The sequence below is a fragment of the Engystomops pustulosus genome, chromosome 1 (genome assembly GCF_040894005.1).
Source record: "Engystomops pustulosus chromosome 1, aEngPut4.maternal, whole genome shotgun sequence".
NCBI lineage: Eukaryota > Metazoa > Chordata > Amphibia > Anura > Leptodactylidae > Engystomops > Engystomops pustulosus.
The window spans coordinates 101966122-101989356 of NC_092411.1; the positions used below are offsets into that span (position 1 = coordinate 101966122).

At 40.5% G+C, this 23235-nt stretch overlaps 1 gene segment (V, D, J or C); it reads left to right on the forward strand.

Annotated features, from left to right (window-relative positions):
* Nucleotides 1-7182: 7182 nt before the first annotated feature.
* On the forward strand, nucleotides 7183-20919 carry LOC140128489 (Ig gamma-2A chain C region secreted form-like). The segment is given in 5 exon segments: nucleotides 7183-7201; nucleotides 16697-16996; nucleotides 17120-17449; nucleotides 18007-18327; nucleotides 20181-20919. Coding segments are annotated over 5 exon segments (1284 nt in total).
* Nucleotides 20920-23235: the final 2316 nt, after the last annotated feature.

A 23235-nucleotide genomic window follows, 5' to 3' on the forward strand; every position in this document is an offset into this window, starting at 1 on the left:
TATATATATATCAGATCTGGGGACTGAACAGAGTGAAGAAAGCTTCACTGCACTACTGGATGGTGATCTACAGCGGTAATATGAACGTGTATGGAAAGCCAATCAAGATTCATGTCTCATATTTGGCAGATCACTGGGGACACAGCAGACTTCCATTTGTAACAGGCATATGTAGCTTTCATGTATTATAGAAGCATGTGCTACTAGTATATTTTCTTTTGGATTTCATAATAATCTGTGTGCTTCTATATGAAGTCGCATATATTATAAAAGCAAGATATAGGTGTTTACTAAAGCTGTAGTGGTCATAGTTTTTATATTGTTACAGTTTTAGAGGGTTACACCTACAGTCCTCAAGATATTATTTGTACTTAAGCAAACTGTGAACAAGACAGGAAAGCAAATTTACCTCCTAATGAATATCAAAAGGAAAAAATTATGGTCAGCATATTTTTAAAACCTAGAGGTTAAAGGGTTATTTCCAAGTATCCAAGTATGAAGTTACAGGATAGGGGATAACAATATGATTTGGGAAGCTCTAACTGCTGGGCACTCCATAGAATGGCTATAAACTCACATAGACAGTGAATGGAGCAGCAAGGCACATGCTCATCATGTCACTCCACCCATTAGTGAGAACATGATCCCCATTTTCCAGATTGCTGTGGGTGCTCGTTCTCCCGATTGTGGAGGTCTCAACAGTCAGACCCTCACCAATTCCCCATCCAATCTCTCAGTTCGCACATCACTGTTGCCACATACATACTGCCAGCATGGCCAGAAGTATCAGAGGTCACAAGACCACTGCAACAGGTCAACGACATTTGTTTTTGGCTTGCCCCAGCCCCCATGGGGTTTTCTATTATTGCTGGAAAAATTACAGGTCACAATGCAATTTCTCACTACAAGTTATCAAAAGAAGCACTTAGATGAATGGTCCATACAAAAAATATGGTGGGAAGTTGTTCCAGATTAAATCAAATCAAAAGATGAGGGGGCACTGTCTCTGTCTGGAGAAAACAAGTTCTAATCACCAGAGGCTACAGGGCTTTTTTACTATGAGAACTGTCAATCTGTGGAATAGCCTGCCTCAGGCCCTGGTCACAGTAGGGACAGCAGATAGCTTCAAGAAGGGCCTAAATAACTTTTACACCTAAATAACATTGATGGTTATTTTTTTCCCCTTAATCGCTTCCTCATGCAATCCCTACCCTTCCTTGGTTGGACATGTGTCTTTTTTCAACCATATAAACTATGAAATAGAGGACACAAACAAACATAAATATCTAAATTGTGTTCCAATTTGGATCTTGTATAAAGGGGTATTCCCATGAAGACAAGATTCTTAAATACACTCAGCATAACAAAATAACACATTCTCTAACTCACTATTATTAACAAAAATACAGCAATCCACAAATATAATTCCAACCTGGTGTTTAAAATTTTGGTTTCCCTAGATACAACCTTAAATCTTCTGACTATGGTTGGATTCCTCCCTATGAATAGCTTCTCTAGTCTGTTCACTGCAGTGCTCTCTGATCCTTGCCCTTCCCCATGTATTACAAGACCAGCTCAGAGACAGGTATTTCCTGCCAGCCAGCAGCAGTGTGCAGAGGCTTACTCTACAAGCTACGGACAAGATAAGCAGAGCTGGCTATGTGTTTTATTGATTAGGTAAAGGAGCAGAGCTGTGTCATTGTGTTTTATATCCCTGTCATGACTCTCATCTCCCACCATGTGTCAGATACTTGTATAATGTTCAGGCTATACAAAAGTGTAGATAAATCCTGTACCATGATAATCTAAGCACACTGTCAGCTCACAGCAGCTCATAGCTTCTCACAGCAAAGAGGAATCATGAAGTGTCATGAAGAGTCCCCCCACCCACACTCTGAAATTTTACACTGACCATCACTTAGTTATAGGATCTAAAACAAAAGTAAAACCGTAAAGTAAAAATAATTTTTATTGTGTAAACATCACTATGGGATTAAAATTTGAGAATTTTTATTCATGGGCAAATCGCTTTAAAAGGTTTTGTGGGGAAAAATGTATGAAGCCAAAAGCTGACAGCAGTTGCATTTTGGTTGTTCTGTCTCTACTTTGCACCTCAATGAGAATAAGTCTGCAGTAGTAGCTGCTACACTACTAACAGAGCTTCCGGTTTCTGACTCACTCAATACTCCTAAATAGCTACCCCAACTGACCACCTTTTAATGGCCTGTCATACAGGACATTAATACGTATTGTGAGACGTTGACTGCTCAAAAACCATTCCCATCTCTTTCTAATGTATTGTATATTCATCTCTCTTTATCTGGACTTGTTTTAACTTTGGTTCATTTACATTGTAGCAAACCTATATAAGAAGAAAGTTATGTTTGCTTAGTCTCCAGAACAGAAGTCAACAGGGTCATCACAGAACTTCCCTGACAGATATCACAATCAAACAGCCTATGTTGTATTTTAATTTTTTTATAAAGATGTATTGAAAAAGTTTTTAACAATGAGATATAAATACATGCACATATGTTTTTAGACCAAAATGTACAATGCAGTAACAAAGAAAGTCCCCAAAAGTGTCAATAGCCTTAAAGGAGATTTGCCTATTTTTAACCCCTTTACTTTACAATTTTACTCATATTTATTGCTGTTTAAGCTATAACTCCTATAACTCAGTGAAGGTCATTAGAAAATTCCAGAGTCTCGACGGGGATTCTCTAAGCAGACACATTATGATCCCTGTAGTGCTGACAATGAAACAGATCAGAGTCATGAGTTTGATGTAAGACACAATGACACACTCCAGCTCGGCTATCTCACCTATAACACACACAGTCAGCTCTGCTATGCCTGCCCTCCCCTAGAATAAAGACCTTATCTTGTCTGTAGTTTATAGAGTAAACTCTGCATGCTGCTGCATGCCGACAGGAAGTGCCTGTGTCTGAGCTGACCATGTAATGCAAGGGGGGGCAGAGAGCAGACGAGAGAAGCTATTCATGAGAAGAACCCGACCATAGTCAGAATTTTATTTTTTTTTTAAATCAGATAAATTTTTATTTGATTTTTACTTTTAGCACAAACAAGCAAGTGGACATGTGGTACATTTTGCACAGTATAAGCCACTGCATAAGGAGATTCTTACAGACTTTACATAGCATCAATTTACATCTCCAGCAAGACCTTATGATATTAATCTCCAACAGGAAATAAAAAATACAGTGAAACAATACACATGCCCAAAATTTAAACAGTAATTGCGGTGACCTGTATGCCCTGTGTAACATAAGAAGGTGAGACATCCTGTAGGACTCACTCGGAGATAGTCAGAATATTTACTGTCGGATCCAGGGACAACCATTTGTATACACCAATTGGACAAGTTGGAATTAAATCTCTAAAACACTGTATTTTTTTAATAACAGTGAATTAGAAAATGTGTTATTTTGTTATCTTAAGTATATTTCCATTATTGAGTATTATTTACACCTCTCCTCTATAAAATCATATACACTTTATGTAGATATAAGTTCATATGAAACTAATAATAGAGCTACAATACATATCTATTAAGCCTATCATATAAATACAAAAAGAACAGCACCAACTTTAAAAAAAAAAACATAATTTAGTAGCCAGGTGGACAAAAAATTAAATCTAATTTTGACAGATCAAAAAGGTCATTAGAGGATAATTAAAATTCCAAGTCTACTTCAAGTCTAGTTACCCCATTCTGTACTTTTGGTACTTCTTTTAGGAAATAAGTGCTGTACATTAGTTTTGGGAAATATAAGAATTTCTAAACAAGGTTTTCACCATCCCTCCCAACCCTGCAAAGCCAAGATGTCAATAGCCCTTTCATCTACCACTAGAGGTAGTTTAAGTTGCACAAAGGGCTGAATTTGTCTGTTCTATATGGTTTTTGTAACTCCCATAACATGTATAGCTTTTACCAAATTAGTGTTGTATATTGATCTATCGTGTTTTTGTAATGACTGAAGATCCCGAAACAGCAAAGCTTGCTCTGCTACACTACTTCCAACTCAACTCGGAGTTACAGTAACAGCATAGAAAGGATACATATTTTCCCCTTCCTCACTCTTTTAAAAACTAAATCTAATAAGAGAACTTGTTAGCAGTTTCAGAATAGCATTAAGAGTCATAGCAGCAGAACTGTAGAAAATTCACTTTAAGGGTGCATTCACATGAACGTGATGGGGAATAATATGATACGGCCGGATGACGGTCCCCATTGACGCCTATGGTGACATGTCCTATAGCCTGGCGAGAACACGTTCATCTGAATGAGGCCTAAATCTAAGACAGCAGATCTGCATATTCTACTGAAGATGCAACAACATGCTGAAGCACTCTCTGCTCTCTATACTTAATTTCCACAGACCTTCTCTTTATGCTTTGAGTGATACCTATAGCTGATCCCCGGTTGAATGCTACAACTGTCCCTCAGGTGGCTCTTCAGTTTGAACCACATCCCAAAGTAGCACTTGAAGATCTGTAGTCCTAGATTAAAATGGTATTTTTCACAGTCCTGCTTTACTACCTATATACACAAAGGCTAGATTGATCATCTCTCCAGGATGAAGTACCTGCTATGCCACTACCCTTTTGTTGTACTAGTTAGAAAAGTTTGATAAATCAGCCCCAATGTTGTCGAGAATGAACCTATTTTTCCATTATTATAATCGAATTATTTGTGATATTTCATTTTTTAAAGTCATTAGCTGGATAATAGAAGATTGCACAGGTGAGGAGGATAACATCTGGATTACAGCTTTGACCTTCATGATGCTGTTCATTCTGACAATCTTCTATGCCATGTCTGTCACTGTTGTCAAGGTAACTTCCTGGTTATTATGGATCTTGGATAAATGGCCTTGGGTTACTGCTTTTTTTTTTTAATAATTAGGAAACGCTGTATTGCATATTAAATCTTTTTTTTTTGTTTTTGCATTAGATTAATGTGTAACCACAGAAGTAAATTTTCGACGGAAAGCATACAACCACAGCGATTTGCCTCAAGTGTAAAAAACCACTTATTGCTATTGCCTTATTTACACAACGCCACAAAACAAGGATGCAACATGAATGCAACATCCCTTTAAAGAAGTGTTTAATGCAAATCATATTTTCTGTGCAAGGACGTTTTAAGTTTTCTTTAGATTCTTACATCCACAAGTCATATGCTTATGTTAATACAAATAATATTATATGATTTATCTATGAATAAATATTTTTTTTATGTTCTTAAATGATACAGACTGGTCCCTCCACCATTCCCCCTTCCAAGTACCTAAACAATGCAAATTGGAATAGTGAGGTACATGTATCATTTTAAATTGTTCCTCTTCATTGGACAGGTATACTTTTCAAGCCAACATTATTTTGTGATGTTGGGGAAAAGTAAAGCTGAGTCCTGATTGGTTGCCATGAATAATTAGAACAATGTTGCTATCAGAAACTTCTGATAAATCTCCCCATATGTATCTTTGTGTGGCCAATAGCGGTTGTCTCATGAAGTGCAGCCTATTCAGGGCAGACTGATACAATATAACTAACCAGAGCATTATTCTTCCTGCCAAAACATTAAACTTTTCTGAAGAAACTAAGATATCCTGCTGCAATTTTAGAGGTTTTTCAACAGTGGAGTCTAACGTGCTCAAAATAAGAGAGAAGGCCACAGCATTCAATATGATGAAAAAAGGTTAAACCTTTATTCACACAGGCATAGAAAAAACTGCAACGTTTCGATTCGCCATGAATCTTTGTCAAGCATTGCGAATCGAAACGTTGCAGTTTTTTTATGACAGGGATTTAGCAGGGAATTGTGGCGCACGTGATTGGATTTTGGTGCAGAGGCGCCGGCTTTCATGCAACCGAAATGTGGGGGCTAGCCGTCGGACGATCCTACTGATTCGGACTGAGCGCGGGATTTAGCATTTAATTTGTGTCGCAAGGCAATGTCGCAAGGCAATTCCAGTCGGACAATGGACTTTTGGGGATTGCGCAGGACGGGATTGCGCACATTAAGTAAATGTGCCCCAGTATAAACACATTTATACACACATACAGTATATATACATTATCTTTATACATACATACTTTATACAACATAATGTAGTGAATATACATCATATACTGTACTTAGAAATACAGTACACACTCACCATATATACACATACAAACAGTATAAACACATTGTATACCCACATACTGCATGTACATACAGCATATGCACACATACAGACGTGTTAAATCAGTAGATTTTTAAGTTTTGTTTTGCCATTTTGAATGTGTGACATGTGCGGCTATTTTTATCTGTTTCACATACTCCCCCTGTCATAGAACTGGAACCGAAGGCCAAACATAGCTGCTACATGTATACACCATCATCAGGGTAGGTATTCTAATTAGCTTCTTACAAGTAAATGAATGAAAAAATGATAGCGGATATTATATTTCTGGCTCAGTTTCCTTAAACTGGAAGACTCAGAACACCGTGCCAGCGGTGAGTGTTGTAACTATTAAGGTAAGGGTTCCTAATTTACTAGATTTGTTATAAGAAATGAAAGTGGACATTATGTGCCATTGTTCACACTATTATGTGTCAACTAGTGCTCAAACTTAGAATAGCTGTTCAGTATCTTTCTACCTACACCATCTTCAGCTTGTGCCAGCAAATAACAAGTATACCAACAGGAAACATGACATATTCATTTAATAAGGGGAACCTGTGGGCAGAAAGGGGCATTTTATTTAGGTACTTTGTGATGCCCTTTTATGTAACTGCAACAGCAAGGATATATACAATGAATTATCTCTTGTAGACATTTTTGCAACATAAAATCTGCTCCATTTATGTTGATGGAGTTTTTTCTGCAGTATCCATTCAGATGAAAGGAAAGTTAGAGGAAACTCCAACACATCTGGCTGGTGTGAACATATTGTAAGAAGATGCTCTGAGATTGAATATTAACTCCCTCGGCAAAACAGAACAACATAAAAACTCAAATATTTCTGTATGAGGCTTGTGATATGGTTTATTTTCCATTATATCCAGACCTATGAAAAGTCTACTTAAAAAGACATGACTATTCTTACAATTTTGGATGATACCATTTACTCAACAATAAATGAAAGCTGTCTTTCCTTCCACATTGGAAATTAACTATGACTATGGGTAAGTATCTTGAAATCTTTGTGGTATAATTAGATAAGAAGGATGTATTTTCCCCACAAAATGCGTATTATATATATATATATATATATATATATATATATATATATATATATATATATATATATATATCATACATTATGCTCACTGCATGTATTGAACTATTTAAATACATAGTAGAAATTCAAGGAGGATCTCTTTACCTCTTTGCATTTCCCTGCTTTTGTACAAATCATTCCTTTGTTTGGTGAGACTTTTAGTTTACTCAGTGGACTTATAATGGATTGAGATGAGTTTGGGTGAATTTTATGAATGCGTGTTTCTGTGCTGCATGTAAACTCAGCATGGGGGAGAAAGGGTGAAAGGAGGAAAGTTTGTACATGGAGCAAAATATCAAAAGCTATACCATGCTAAATATTTGGATGTAAAACCTTGCTATGCAGTAATCTGAGCCAGGAATATAATAATGCATTTACTACATGATGTGTCGGATTATATCACAGTTTCTGAATGTTGAGAAAGGTATGAGGTTTCACGAAGGAATAGTAAAAGTGAAGCATTACAGCTGAATGCACTTAGTACGACTATTTAAAATCAACAAAATATTTTTTTTTTTCCTTCAGCATTTTTCCACAAAATCAAAAGTGGTACCTAGAACAAGGTAGCAGGAACGCATAGAGCAAGATACAGTAGAAGAAAAATCTACAGCAAGATAGCAAAGATACCTAAAGCTAGGTGCCAGGGACGCTAACAGCAAGGTAGCAGGGATGCTAAAAGCAAGATAGCAGGGACACCTAGAGCAAGATACTAGGGATGCCTAGAGAAAGGTACCAGGGATGCCTACAGCAAGGTAGCTTGGACACCTAGAACTAGGTCCCAGAGATTGCTACAGCACGGTACCAAGGATGCCTACACCAAGGTAGCAAGGACACCAAGAGCAAGGTGCCGGGGATGTACACAACAAGGTAGCAGGGATGCCTAGTGTAAGGAAGCAGAAACACCTTGAGCTAGGTACCAGAGATGCCTACTGCAAGGTACCAGGGTCGCCAACAGCAAGGAATCAGGGATGCTAGCAGCAAGGTAGCAGGGACACCTACAGCTAGGTATCAGAGATGCCTAGAGTATGATACTAGGGACAACTAGAGCTAGGTGCCAGGGATGGCTACAGCAAGGTACCACGGATGCCTACAGCAAGGTATCAGGGACACCTAGAGCTAGGTGCCAGGGATGCCTACAGAAGGTACCACGGATGCCTACAGCAAGGTATCAGGGTTGCTAACAGCAAAGTAGTAGGGACACCTAGAGCAAGGTACCAGGGATGCCTACAGCAAGGTAGCAGGGACACTAATAAGGAGGCAGGGACACCGAAAGCAAGATACCAGGGATGCCTACAGCAAAGTAGCAGGGACACCTAGAGCTAGGTGCCAGGGATGCCTACAGCAAGGTATCAGGGTCACCTAGAGATAGGTGCCAGGGATGCCTACAGAAGGTACCACGGATGCCTACAGCAAGGTATCAGGGTCACCTAGAGATAGGTGCCAGGGATGCCTACAGAAGGTACCACGGATGCCTACAGCAAGGTATCAGGGTTGCTAACAGCAAAGTACCAGGGATGCCTACAGCAAGGTGGCATGGATGCTAACAGCAAGGTAGCAGGGACACCTAGAACAAGATAGCAGGGGCATCTAGTGCTAGGTACCAGCAATTCCTAGAGAAAGGTACTAGGGACTATTAGAGCCAGGTATCAGGAATGTTAACAGCAAAGTAGCAGGGATACCTAGAGCTAGGTGCCAGGGATGCCTACAGCAAGGTATCAGGGTTGCTAACTGCAAAGTAGCAGGGACACCTAGAGCAAGGTGCCAGTGATGCCTACAGCAATGTATCAGGGATGCCTACAGCAAGGTAGCAGGGACACTAATAAGGAGGCAGGGACACCTAAAGCAAGATACCAGGGATGATTACAGCAAAGTACCAGGGATGCCTAGAGTAAGGTAGAAGGGATTCCTACAGCAAGGTAGCAGGGGCACTTAGGTACCAGAGATTGCTACAGCAAGGTACCAGGGATGCCTACACCAAGGTGGCAGGGATGCTAACAGCAAGGTAGAAGGGACACCAAGAGCAAGGTAGCAGGGACACCAAGAGCAAGGTGCCATAGATGTTTACAACAAGGTAGCAGAGATGCCAAGGGTATGGAAGCAGGGACACCTTGAGCTAGGTACCAGGGATGCCTACAGCAAGGTAGCAGGGATTCTTACAGCAAGGTAGCAGGGACACCTAGAGCTAGGTACCAGCGATGCCTAGAGCAAGGTTCTAGGGACAACTAGAGCTAGGTGCCAGGAATGCCTACAGCAAGGTATTAGGGACACTAATAAGGTAGCAGGGACACCTAAAGAAAGATACCAGGGATGCATACAGCAAGGTGGCAGGGATGCTAACAGAATGGTGCCAGGAATCCCTACAGAAGGTACCAGGGATGCCTACAGCAAGGTAGCAGGGACACAAATAAGGTAACATGGATACCTAAAAAAAGATACCAGGGATGCCTACAGCAAAGTACAAGAGATGCATACAGCAAGGTGGCAGGGATGCTAACAGCATGGTGCCAGGAATGCCTACAGAAGGTACCAGGGATGCCTACAGCAAGGTAGCAGGGACACAAATAAGGTAACAGGGACATCTAAAGAAAGATACCAGGGATGCCTACAGCAAAGTACGAGAGATGCATACAGCAAGGTGTCAGGGATGCATACAGCAAGGTGTCAGGGATGCTAACAGCAAGGTAGCAGGGACACCAAGAGCAAGGTGCCAGGGATGTTCACAACAAGGTAGCAGGGATGCCTCGGGTATGAAAGCAGGAACACCTAGAGCAAGGTACCAGGGATGCCTACAGCAAGGTAGCAGGGATGCTAACAGCAAGGTAGCAGGGACACCTACAGCAAGGTACCAAGAATACACACAGGGTAGCAGGGATGCCTAGAGGAAGGAAGCAGGGACATCTAGAGCTAAGTACCAGCGATGTCTAGAGCAAGGCACTAGGGACAACTAGACCTAGGAGCCAGGGATGCCTACAGCAAGGTATCAGGGATGCTAACATCAAAGTAGCAGGGACACCTAGAGCAAGGTGCCAGGGATGTCTACAGAAGGCACCAGGGATGCCTACAGCAAGGTAGCAAAGACACTAATAAGGTAGCAGGAACAATTAAAGCAAGATACCAGGGATGCCTACAGCAAAGTAGCGGGTATGTGTACAGTAAGAAAGCATTGATGTTAACAGCAAGGTAGCAGGGATGCCTAGAGAAAGGTGTCAGGGATGCTCCCAACCAGGTAGCAGGGTTACCCTGAGCAACAAACAGCAGCAAACACCTACAGTTAGGTACCAAGAATGCCTACAGCAAGGTAGCAGCATTGCCTACAGCAAGGAACAAAAGATGCATACAGCAAGGTAAAAGGGATGCCTACAGTAAGGCAAGGACTACTAGAGCTAGATATCAAAGATGCCCAAAGCTAATTACAGTAGCAGGGACACCTAGTGCAAGGTAGCATGGACGCCTGTTGCAAGTTAGCAGAGATGTCTAGAGAAATATAGCAAAGATGTCTAGAGCAAGGAAGCATGGATGCCTAGAGCAAGGTAACTGGGAACCTAGATTAAGGTAGTAGGGACACATCGAGAAAGGTTCCAGAGATGCTAACAGCAAGATACCAGGGATGCCTTGTGCTAGGTACCTGGGATGGCAATAAAAGGTAACAGGGACGCCTAGCTAAAGGTAGCAGGGATACCTATAGTAAGGTGGCAGGGACACAGAGAACTGGATATCAAGGATACCTAAAGCAAAGTACAATATCAGAGATGTATAGAGCAATGTAGCATGGACCCCTAGGGCATGATAGCATTGACTAGCGAGAGAGCAAAACAGCAAGGGTACAGTATCAGGGACATCTACAGCTAGGTAACTAGGACACCTAGAGCTAGGTTGCGTGTATGCCTAGAGCAGTGATGGCGAATGTTTTGGGGACAGAGTGCCCAAGCTACAACCAAAACCCACTTGTATCCCGCAAAGTGCCAACATGACAATTAAAGCAGTAACTTATTGACTCCTGCTGTATCACAGGTTTTAAACGTATTGGTGTCTTGAGTTCACCAATACAATAGAAAGATGGAGAAATTTGGATTGTAGCTTCCCTCCAGGGGACCTAGAGCAGGAGCTCAAATGACAATCCATCTCTATCCACACCTTCTGGCTCCATGATGGAGTACATCCTGGCATCCAAGGATGTCGCTTTAAAATAGTGCTGAGCATGGCACATCCTGGGCTGTATTGGACTACAGGAGACAGACTTGAGTCGTATCTGGCAAACTTTGTGTTGGGGTGAGGGCTTGGGTGTCCACAGAAAGGGCTCTGAGTGCCACCTCTGGCACCCGTGCCATAGGTTCGGCACCACTGGCCTAGAACAGGGTAGGAGGAAGCTTGTAGCAAATTGTTATCCCTTACCCTGTGTACAAACATGGTACAACCTCTTTAAATCTGCAACATGTCTATTATATTCTGAGGTTTCTCACACATTGTACTGCTAAACTATGAATCTGCAGCAAATCAGCAGCGATTCTCCAGAAACTGCAATACACAAATGCTACTTTTTGCTACGGATTTCAAGAAAATAGTAGCATAATAATAATGTACCCACGCTGGTAAAGAGTTAATGAGGAGCAGCACAGCCCTTTAAGGATATAAGCAAAAGCATGAATTAGTTTGACGCATAGCAAGCTTCAAAAGAAGTACAAGAACAATTGTGCAACTGTGCAAGGCTTCCCAAAATAGCAAGGGGAAATTTCATGCACTGCACAGTAAAAAGCAATGTAATAGCTTTTTTAACTGAACTGTGGATTATATTATTTTAAGACAGGTTTATTTAGTCTAAAATACAGACTGTATATTTCCCAGACTAAACAAAATCTGCAGCATATGCAGATAGCAAAGACTGTGTTTACACACTGCGCTAGAAATGAAAAACAGCCAAATGCCTTTTGCTATCATATGGTTGCACTAAATGCTAAAATATTTAGTGGGACTAGTGCTCACATACATAATTTTAATGAAATCTAACCAAAACTGTTAAAAAGTAGAACATATCCTAGTGAGATCCGTTTTGTAAGGATCAGTCATAGATTATAGTTTATGAGGATTCAAAAATATATTTCATGGCATAATAGGATGGCTTCATTATACCCTTTATGATCTGTGAAATACAGGCAATGGGGGGAGGGGGAATTTATCATAGACCATCGCTCATATGAAACAGAGGAAATGTACACCCCAACTCTGCCCCGGTTACACCAAGAGGAGTAGACCTCTATCCGTTGGACAGCCACACTGCTGGGATTAATTACACCCGACCTGGCATCGTTTTGCATAAAAACCTGCAAATGAATGTTTTGTGCAGGCATAACGCAGGAATGCTCTGTGCAACCTTATTCCATTGCTGGACATGTGCCTTTAAAGGGGTTGGCCACTCTTTTACATAAATTGCCCATGTGCCTTTAGTGCTTTAATAATGGTCCCTGAATGTTCACCAATTCATTTGTCATCCCTAATGCTTCCTTTAGTGCTGTTTGCAAACTCTCTCTGGATCTTTGTATACATGTCTCTACACTGATAAATAGCTGGAGATTAGAACTCATCCTGCTACCCCCTCCCCTTTTCATGTGTCTGTCAGTGAGACAGACTGAGAGAAAAAACAATCACTGGAGGTGGCCATTAGGACGGACTGAAGGAGTGAGAAACAGGAAGTTGTGTAGAGGGCAGCATGTGGATAACAGGTAAAGCCTTATGCTCTCACAGGAGGCAATGACACAGGTACATATACATGCAGAGACATGTCTAATGGAAAAGATTTATTAAAAAGGGGCCAACCCCTTTAAGACCTTTCCATGCCCATGTGGCATGGAGGTGGTGTAGTTGCATTAATAATCAAAGTGCAAGTACCGTATATACTTGTGTATAAGCCGAGTTTTTCAGCACAAAAAATGTGCTGAAAAACGTCCCCTCGGCTTATACACGAGTCTATTACCCCAAAAAAATTACCCACTTAAAAAAATAAACTTAAATACTCACCCTCCGATGTCAGCGCGGCTCCCCGATGTCGGCACGGCTTACCGATGTCCCCGATGTCAGCGCGTCCCGTCTTCTTTCTTCTCCGCGGCTCCTCTTCTCTCTTCTATCTATGACGCAGCGGCCGCGTCATAGTATGCGCCTGCTAGAAGAAAACATTGGCGCCGGAAGAGTGAAGAGGAGCCGGGGAGAAGAAAGAAGACGGGACGCGCTGACATTGGGGACATCGGTAAGTCACGCCGACATCGGGAAGCCACGCTGACATCGGAGGGTGAGTATTTAAGTTTATTTTTTTAAGGGCCGTGGGGGCAGGCTGTATACTACTAGGGGCAGGCTGTATACTACTAGGGACAGGCTGTATACTACTAGGGGCAGGCTGTATACTACTAGGGGCTGGCTGTATACTACTGGGGGCTGCTGTATACTACTGGGGGCTGCTGTATACTACAAGGGGGCTGCTGTATACTACAGGGGGGCTGCTGTATACAACTAGGGGCTGCTGTATACTACTAGGGGCTGCTGCATACTACTAGGGGCTTGCTGTATACTACCTGGGGGCTGCTGTATACTACAGGGGGGCTGCTGTATACTAGGGGCTGCTGTATACTACTAGGGGCTTGCTGTATACTACTAGGGGCTTGCTGTATACTACATGGGGCTTGCTGTATACTACATGGGGCTTGCTGTATACTACTAGGGGCTTGCTGTATACTACATGGCGGCTGCTGTATACTACTAGGGGCTGGCAGGCTGTATACTACTGGGGGCTGGCAGGCTGTATACTACTGGGGGGGTTTGACCAATGCATTTCCCACCCTCGGCTTATACTCGAGTCAGTAGTTTTTCCCAGTTTTTGGTGGTAAAATTAGGGGTCTCGGCTTATACTCGGGTCGGCTTATACTCGAGTATATACGGTAATTGTGATTCTTTCAGTGCTTCTACACCAGATAACTGTCCCCTCATATGTGGGCCATATTTTCCTGAACATTGTTCAGGAGCCTAGGCTCTCAGCATCATTGTCATCTACGACGTTTGTATTTCTTAGATACTATAGCTGAGACTGATGATCCAGTGCTATATTCAGTGATTCTGAAATTCATAGACAAACAAAGCTGTTATAATTGAAATTTAATGAATTAGTATAGCTCGTGGCTGTGTTATCATGTTGCTTTTACATTGCGTTTTACAACATGGTGCACTATAACAGCTGAGGAGAGGAGATTTGACAATTACATTGCCTTAACATTTGCATTTACAAAATTTGCATGCATTAACATGCAACATGTTAACAGCAATGTAATTAGGCATATCTCCTCTCCTCAGCTGTTGTATTGCCCTTCAAAATGCAATGTGAACGCCGCCTGAAAGTCTATGGATAGTTTGCTGGTCACACACTTGATATACCATATATACCCGAGTATAAGCCTAGTTTTCCAGCACAAAAAAATGTGCTGAAAACCCAAACTCGGCTTATACTCGAGTAAAAAATATATATGTTTTACCAGGTTTTGTGGTAAAATTAGGGGCCTCGGCTTATACATGGGTCGGCTTATACTCAAGTATATACAGTAGCTATTAGTTGAACAGTTTCCCCTACTGACCTACCAGTAAACCTTGGTCAGATGAGCATGATCAGTAGTGGACTGAGAGAAAGTTGCGATTAGATTCAGTACTTTTGCCATCGACAAATGATCGGTTATTTGTTTATTACAGAAATCTCTTGTAATTTGTTCCAAATACTAAATTCTGTCTAAAATGTCTTGCCCCACATTTTTAGATACAATTATTTACTTCTTGCACAATAAAGGGGATGGGACATAATTATATGGGAAATGGATGTGGCCTAAATTGCACCAGAAACGTTTCAAATGTGCCAAAATGATGCCACATTTTTCTGGTGCAACAAAGCCAACAAATGGGAGGTAACCAGACTACTGCTTTGATAAATATTTCTCCATGACTTTCTATCTAACTTTGCACATTGTAACTTTTAGGATTACAGTAACTATGTCCCTGTGCATCTAATAAAAATATGTATTTTGCAATTTCGTACCTTGACCTGGTCACATATGGTGTCAGCTGTCAGACCTATAGTGATCAGAGATGATCATCAGCTGGTCTTCTGTTCGAAAACCTAGCACTGATGGGTTTTTTTAAAAGCTTATAGAGCTTTAGTATGCCACAGACTGTGACAAATGGTGAAATATACAGAAAATTCTCTATATAACATGATATTTATATCTGTAGTATGTTATCACCAAATGTGTAAATAAAATAATATATTCTTATATTTAAACCTGAATGATATTGTTTGTATAATGAAAAAGTATACTGTTTTCCAATTGAATTTCATGATCATGTGATGTCACATAGGTGCACAAGCACTGTGCACCTGTATGACATCACATGGTTTATATCCAAAGGAAGTAAACAATGACGCTTCCTGTTGAATGACAGCAAGCAGAGAACTAAAAAAACGCTAGTAATTGATAAAGAATGTAAATTGGAAAACTTTTTACAGAATTAGGTACATTAGGTACAGTAATAAAGGGCCATTTTGAAAAAAAAAAACAGTTTGTTTTTGCAGAGAGATTTATGATGCTTCCCTTATTTTAAGCCATAGTGGTGTTGGAACTTGCATGTTGGCTCCACTGTGAAAGGACCATATGGCAAAAGAAAGTAAAATTACAAACAAAGCGGAATGCCTGGTGAACATACCCAGAAGTAATTCCACAGTCAGCACTGATTTCTAGTATCATTAACATCAATATATTGATAAATCTATCAGGATAATCTATTCATGGGGACACATTTTCCACCTTTCCCCATAGCTGCCCACTATGTTTGTGTCCTAAGTTTATATCATTCCTTATGTCTTAGTAGAATGTTTTTATACTAACACCTAGCTCCTAAATCAAGTAAGACTGTAATAACTGGTAAGTAAGATTATATATTCTATACTATAGATGCTCAACTTTACCAGTCTTACATATCACTTTTTCATGTTTGTTTATGCATATACAAATATAATTGAAAGCGGCAATGTAACTAAAGGAGGCACAAAGGTTTGGAAGCCTGTGGTTTAGGGGAGTTCAAAATGTCCTCAAGTAGGGATATCAGGACTAGACAATTTGACTCTTGATTGAGGGACATATTACATAACAGCTGATACAAGTTTCCAATCAGCACCATACTACTTTGTGCTCCCCCAGAAGTTGCCAATTATTGTACATGCTAGAAGAATCGGGGTGATTTTTTATAGGTAACAGACTTTTGTTACTAGGTGCTAACTTGAGTTGGGTTAATTATTACTATTTGATACATTTTATGTACACTGTAATTCACTAAAGGATTTTGCCAAGTCAGTTAAATATTTGTATTTCATTTACAGCCAGTGTAAGTGGTCCTTCAGTCTTCCCTTTGGTCCCCTGCTGCAATTCGGTGACATCTGATAAAGTTTCTATTGGCTGCTTGTCTACTGGTTACCTTCCTACTCCTGTAGAAGTGCAATGGAACTCAGGTTCTATTACCAGTGGAATAAGAAATTCCCCAGCTATACTTGGAAGTCAGGGCACCTACCTCTCAACCAGTTTACTAACTATTCCAGCAAGTGAATGGACAAGTGATAAGAAATATGTGTGTACTGTAAACCACAAGCCATCTGGTGTTAAAGTCAACAAAGAGATTGAAGGTAGGTCAACAGTACACTTATCATAGTAACTTAGCCATAAGGAGTCCTACATTAATGGGTTTCTTTCTTTGTCACTCTTGAGAGATAAAATCTAATAATATGATATGTTTCTTAATTCTTTAGCATGTACAAGCACAAGCCCAAGCCCAACAATCGAACCCAAAGTATCAGTCGTGCAGGCTTCCTGTGGTGAAAATGGTTCTGTTGACCTGGTGTGTCTCATCAGCGGATATGCTCCTAAAGATATTAATGTACAATGGCTTCTGAATGGCGCAACAACATCTATTGTCCCATATAACAGCACTCCTTATAAAGAAGAAGATGGCACCTTTGGTTCACGTAGCAAAGTCAGTGTTCCCAAAGATGACTGGAATGCCGGTGATGTCTACACATGTAAAGTGCATCACCCAGCAAGTGACACCAAAACTGAAGACACTATAAAAAAGTGTGCAAGTAAGTAATCTCAAGTTGCTCAGGATTTTTTGTTTTGATGAAGGCTTCATGCACACAACCATAAATGGTTTCCATTAGCTAGCCACAAAAATAGCAGCTTACTCACAAACCCTGCCATCTCTTACAAGCCGAAACGGGCCACAAACTGTACCCTGTTATGTTCTGTTCATGCACATGGTAAGTGTGCATCAAGTGTAAGGTAGGGAATTTGTTAAACTATAAAGTAACTAATGCATAGCTACTATGACCACTACAACCAAGCACTGGCCTCAGTGCTGATGCCTGCACAAAAATGCTGACACCTGTGACCACCTGCACTAGTCACACAGACACAAGTCCCTAACATCATCCCTGGAGGACAATTCAGACAACATGACAACAAAATGGATTTACTAGGTTCTGTAAGTAATTTTTTCCTAAGTTGTAGACAACCCCTATGACTGTGGTGTAATGTATCAGGTTATTTATGTCATAATGAGTTACATAAAAATCTTTATCTTGTCATTTTCTCTAATGTTACATTAAATGAACACTCTATTTCTTCTTAAATTTTACAGCCTCAGAAACTGTTATTCCAAAAGTTACTTTAGTTCCTCCTTCCCCAAAAGACATCCTAATCACCAAACAACCAAAAGTTATCTGTCAGGTGTCTCAAATGGAATCTACAGATTCTCTAACTATCAAATGGACCCGAGGGGATGGAAAAAGACCATTAGCATTTATGTCAGATCCTGAAATGGATTATTTGGGGAAGTATTCTATGAGAAGTACATTGAAAATAAATCTAGCTGATTGGTTAAGCGGCATGACCTTCACCTGCATTGTCCAAAACAGTGACCTTCCGACTCCAATAGAAAAGACAATTAAAAAGATTGATGGTAAGAATACTTAACTTACAGCTGGGGCTTGCAATAACCAGGGCTGTCCTAGGAGGTGTGCAAACAGTGTAATGGTACAGGGAACATGAATCTCCCCGACTGAAGGGGGCCTGATTCCTAAAGCATGAGCTTACTACATATGTTATCTGCACTGTTACTCACATGTAGCATTATTATTGAGCACTGTGTGGGGTTATCTAACTAGTCATTGTGGAGCACTTCTGCTATACACTACACTGTTTTTACAGTGCAGCATTGTTATTTAGGCAGCAGCATAGAAGTATTACTGGGAAACTATATGGTGCAATTTGGGACCATACCGGTGGCGTAACTAGGAGAGACAGGGGCCCCCTAGCAGGCTACTGCATGGGGCCCCCCTTCCCACTTAAAAAATATACATATTAGTATACTCACACATGGGAGTTACAATCACATATAAATACACTCATGTGTACACACAGCATATACACACACATACAGTGCCATATGCAACATACTCACATACAGTGTATACAGACACCATATACACATCACAGATACTGCATATATACATCACAGTATATGTTATATACATATTATGCTGGACATGTGCAGTACAATATAGATATAATAGTGCACATCCTCCATTCTTTATTGTGTCAGGTCGGATTACGGGGCCCCATGACACTGTGGGCCCCATAGCAGCTGCTATGGCTGCTAATGCTGTAGTTACGCCCCTGGACCATACTATATTTTGACTTCTGATTATTTGGGCACTGTATGACAGTACAGTATAGGAAGGAGTGCCAAATAAAGGGCAATTGGAAAAATGCATATTCACATATCCTTAAAGGGAACCTGTCAGATGAAATTGACCTAATAAACCACTACCAGTATGTCATCGAGCAGCTGAACACCTTCTAGATCATGTCTATTTCATGGCCAAGGGCTTGCTTTGAAGTGAGATGTAATGTGGATGTATAAAGTCAAGGAGGCAGAGAGTTTAAAATTGAAGTCAAGCTTTCCTCACCTCAGAATGTCCTCTTAACTGTAATTGATGGTCCTCCATCCAGACACATCACTAACCAGATCTCCTTCATTCTGAGGTGAGAAGAGCTTGACTTTGATGCTGAGCTTTCCACCTCCGTCACTTTATACAACCAATTTACATCTCACTACAAAGTTGTTAGTAATTACAAATTTTCTGTATGATAACTCCGCAAGAGTCATGAAAGAAACATGATCTGAAAGGTGTTCATCTGATTCACAACATACTGGTTGGTTAATTGTAATGGTTAATTTCTGATGACAGGTTCCCTTTAACCCCTCATTAAACCCAGTTACCGGACTTTCTTATAACTTTTAGGCTACCATGGGCGCTGTTAATTTCCATTTTTGCAGACTGTATGTCACCAGTGTGTCATCAGTCATATGTCCTCCGAAACTTTCTGTTGTTGCGGATCTACCCAAAGCAGGGCAGTCTGGCAAATTATGTCACTAGAATTTTCCAACACCTTAAATAATGTTACAATAATGTTATTTTGCAAAATAGCAACTGATCTGTAAATAGGGACCGCTTGTGGATGACACGTGTCATCCATATTTTTCAAGTTCTCAAAGGATTTTATGCATCCCATAGACTTCACAAACTGATCCATAAAAACATGTGTGCATGGCTCCATTGAAATGAATGTGTCCTCCACATAAAAAAACTAAAGCAAACATGCAAAAAAAAAAATCTTTTGCACCTAGCCTTATTTCTGTATAACCCCTTCTGTGAAGATATATAGAGGGAAATGAAACACTGGCTTATTGGAAGATGATATAATGTAGAAAAAGTTCTAATATATATCGGATCTTGTCTTTCTTTTCAGAACAAAGCACGGACCCTTCAGTTTATATCTTCCCTCCCCCACCAGAGGAACTCGCTATCAGTGACTTTGTCAGTATAACCTGCTATGTTAAAGGATTCAAGCCTAAAGGGCTCTATGTGCAGTGGTTGAAACAAAATGTTGTCCAGGAAGAAGAATACTACAAAAACACTGAGCCGATGCAGCAAGAGGGTGAAGATTTCTACTATATGTATAGCACACTCATGATTGAGAAATCTGACTGGAATAGAGGAGCAACCTTTACATGCAATGCTGTTCACAACAAGATAACATCCACAGACGTAAAGAGATCTAGGGGTAAATGATTTTTGAGCTTGATTTTTTAGCTTGAGCTAAAGTTGGCACAAATGCTTAATGTCTTGTTATCCCCATATGTTATTCAGTATCTGTCACCCAGTTTGATGTGTGGAACGTCAACCATTAATGGTCCAGCTCCATCAAGTGGTGTAGATGTTAGTCATTCAGTTCTGTTTCCAAATGACACGCTGATACAGGAAAGAGCAGTAAGCCATTATATGGACTGTACCATCTAAGCAGCAATCCATTCTATAGGTTGTCATATACTAACTGCATCTTACTAATAATGGCCATCATGATTTCTAACCAGTGTATGTCATGTATATCTACTATGTATCCCTTCTCATGTGTCTGGTGTGTGGAACACTAGATTTTGTCAGTTTTGTCATGCCTGCTTGTATCTCAATAAACTCGTTTAAAATGATATCACTAAACTAAAACTGTCTATTGTTTTGTCATCTGGACTTCTTGAGCAACTACTAATCATGTGTCAAATATTCTAATACTTGTGGTTTGTTCTGCAAACAGAATATATAGTCTTACATTGTAATAACCAATTTCATAGGAAGCCCAATAACCAACATATTTAGCTATTGTTAATATGACAGGTGGTAATGCTATGGTATTATTATAGAGTACTGCCAATTATTTCAGTAAGATTTTAGAGTTTTGAAGAAATAGGAAATACCAAGTGGTACAAAGTGCTGCCTTAAATGTAACATGTATTGCATTAACATGAACATGTCTATATGCCATGGTTAAAATAATGGCTTATGAAAAGACAGAATGGCGGGTAAAATCTTTAGTCACTGGGAGAAGCTTATTAAGATTTGAGCTACATGAAGATTATGTAGAGATTGGATACAGGATTGCCGTTTTTATCTAGTGATATACTTTATATGCTGGCAATTCTTCATGTTGCTTTATCTCTTAAAATTAACCTGTCACCAGTAATTTTTAGCTGGTGACTGGTTCCTATAGGCTATGCTATGCTGATTTTAAAAATACCTTTATCAGCATTCTGAATTATTTCAGTAGTTTATATAAGTTTTATTCACATTACTTGGCTCCTTGCCATCAGAATGTGGTGAGTCCCAGGGGTGGGGGAGGGGCAGCTGCAGCCTGTGTATGCCAGTGTCAGTCTCCTCTTCTCCAAACTCACCCCTCCCAATCATGTACATTGAGAGGCAAGGAGGAGGAACAAAGCATGAGGAGATACAGGCACACCCAGGCTGCAATTGCCCCTCCCCGCTTCTGCCAAGACCCACCACACAGGGAGCCAGGTAATGTGAATTAAACTATTATATCAGAATTCTGACAAAGGCATTTTTAAAATTGGCATAGCATAGGCTATTGGAACTTGTCACCAGCTATAAACACATTCCTATTTATGGGTTCGCTTTAAAGGGAACCTACCACCACGATTCTACCTATAAAGGTAGATCGGGTGGTAGGTGGATGTAAGGGACGTGAGGATAGCTCTTTATTGAACTAATATGTAAATTTCGTTATGCGGCTACTGGGGCGTCGAGTAGCCGGGCACGAGGCTACACAGCGCGGCTACTCCACGCCCCAGTAGCCACATTACTCCTCCTACCCTGTAGCTGCGCGCCCTCGTCCAACAAGCCGGCTATTGCGCATGCGCAGTAGCTCCGGCCTCGGAGCTGGGGCTGCTCAGCCGCCGGCCTGCGTTCTGCGCATGCGCCGCACGCAACAGGGTAGGAGGAGTAATGTGGCTACTGGGGCGTGGAGTAGCCGCGCTGTGTAGCTTCGTGCCCGGCTACTCCACGCCCCAGTAGCCGCATAACGAAATTTACATATTAGTTCCATAAAGTGTACCAAAAGTTAGCAGGGACGTGAGGATTAGCTCTAAAAAGGGCTATCCTCATGTCCCTTACATCCACCTACCACCCGATCTACCTTTATAGGTAGAATCGTGGTGGTAGGTGCCCTTTAAGACCAGACATGTTCTTCACAATATGTACCTGATGCACATTATTGTTATTTAATAATTGGTACAATTACTAACACTGCTATACGTTAATACATACTTGCAAACTTGTGTTTGTATAATCTCTGACCCAAACAGTTTCTATTAGTTTACTATATTCTAAAGTTATTTATACAGAAAAAAACTGAAATACAAGAGAAGGAATACAAAGAAAGATGCATGGCAGAGATGGACATCCCGAATTGCTTTCTTTGTGCCATATAACACTTATAAGCTGCAGTTACTGTATCTCAACCATGTATTTTACAATCATTGTGATAAAAGTTAGGCCCAATGCTTTCATGGTATCATACTAGATAATGGAGTAGAGTATAGGCTTATTCACATTAATCCATGGACTCTTTCATTGATCTTTTGTAGACTACAAGGAGCAATGAAAAATGTATGCCACATGGAGGCAAATCAGACATGAATGACAAAAAAATCAGTTTTTCACAGTCAAGAATTGGCTCAGTTGTGGGAATATAACCCATGGCTGATGCCAACTGCCTCATAGTGGGTAAAAATCCCCTTTCTGACTCAACATACATGTGAAGAAATATCTTGATTAACATTCCATTCCACCCAGTGTAGTTATCACAATGTGATATTTTATGTTTTCAAGAATAGCATCAAGGTCGCTCTTGAACTTGGTCAATGTTATCAATACACAGCACGCTATGGCAGCTAATTTCAAGAAGGGCATTATACCACTTACACATAGAATCCCTATTTAAGAAAATAAAGAAA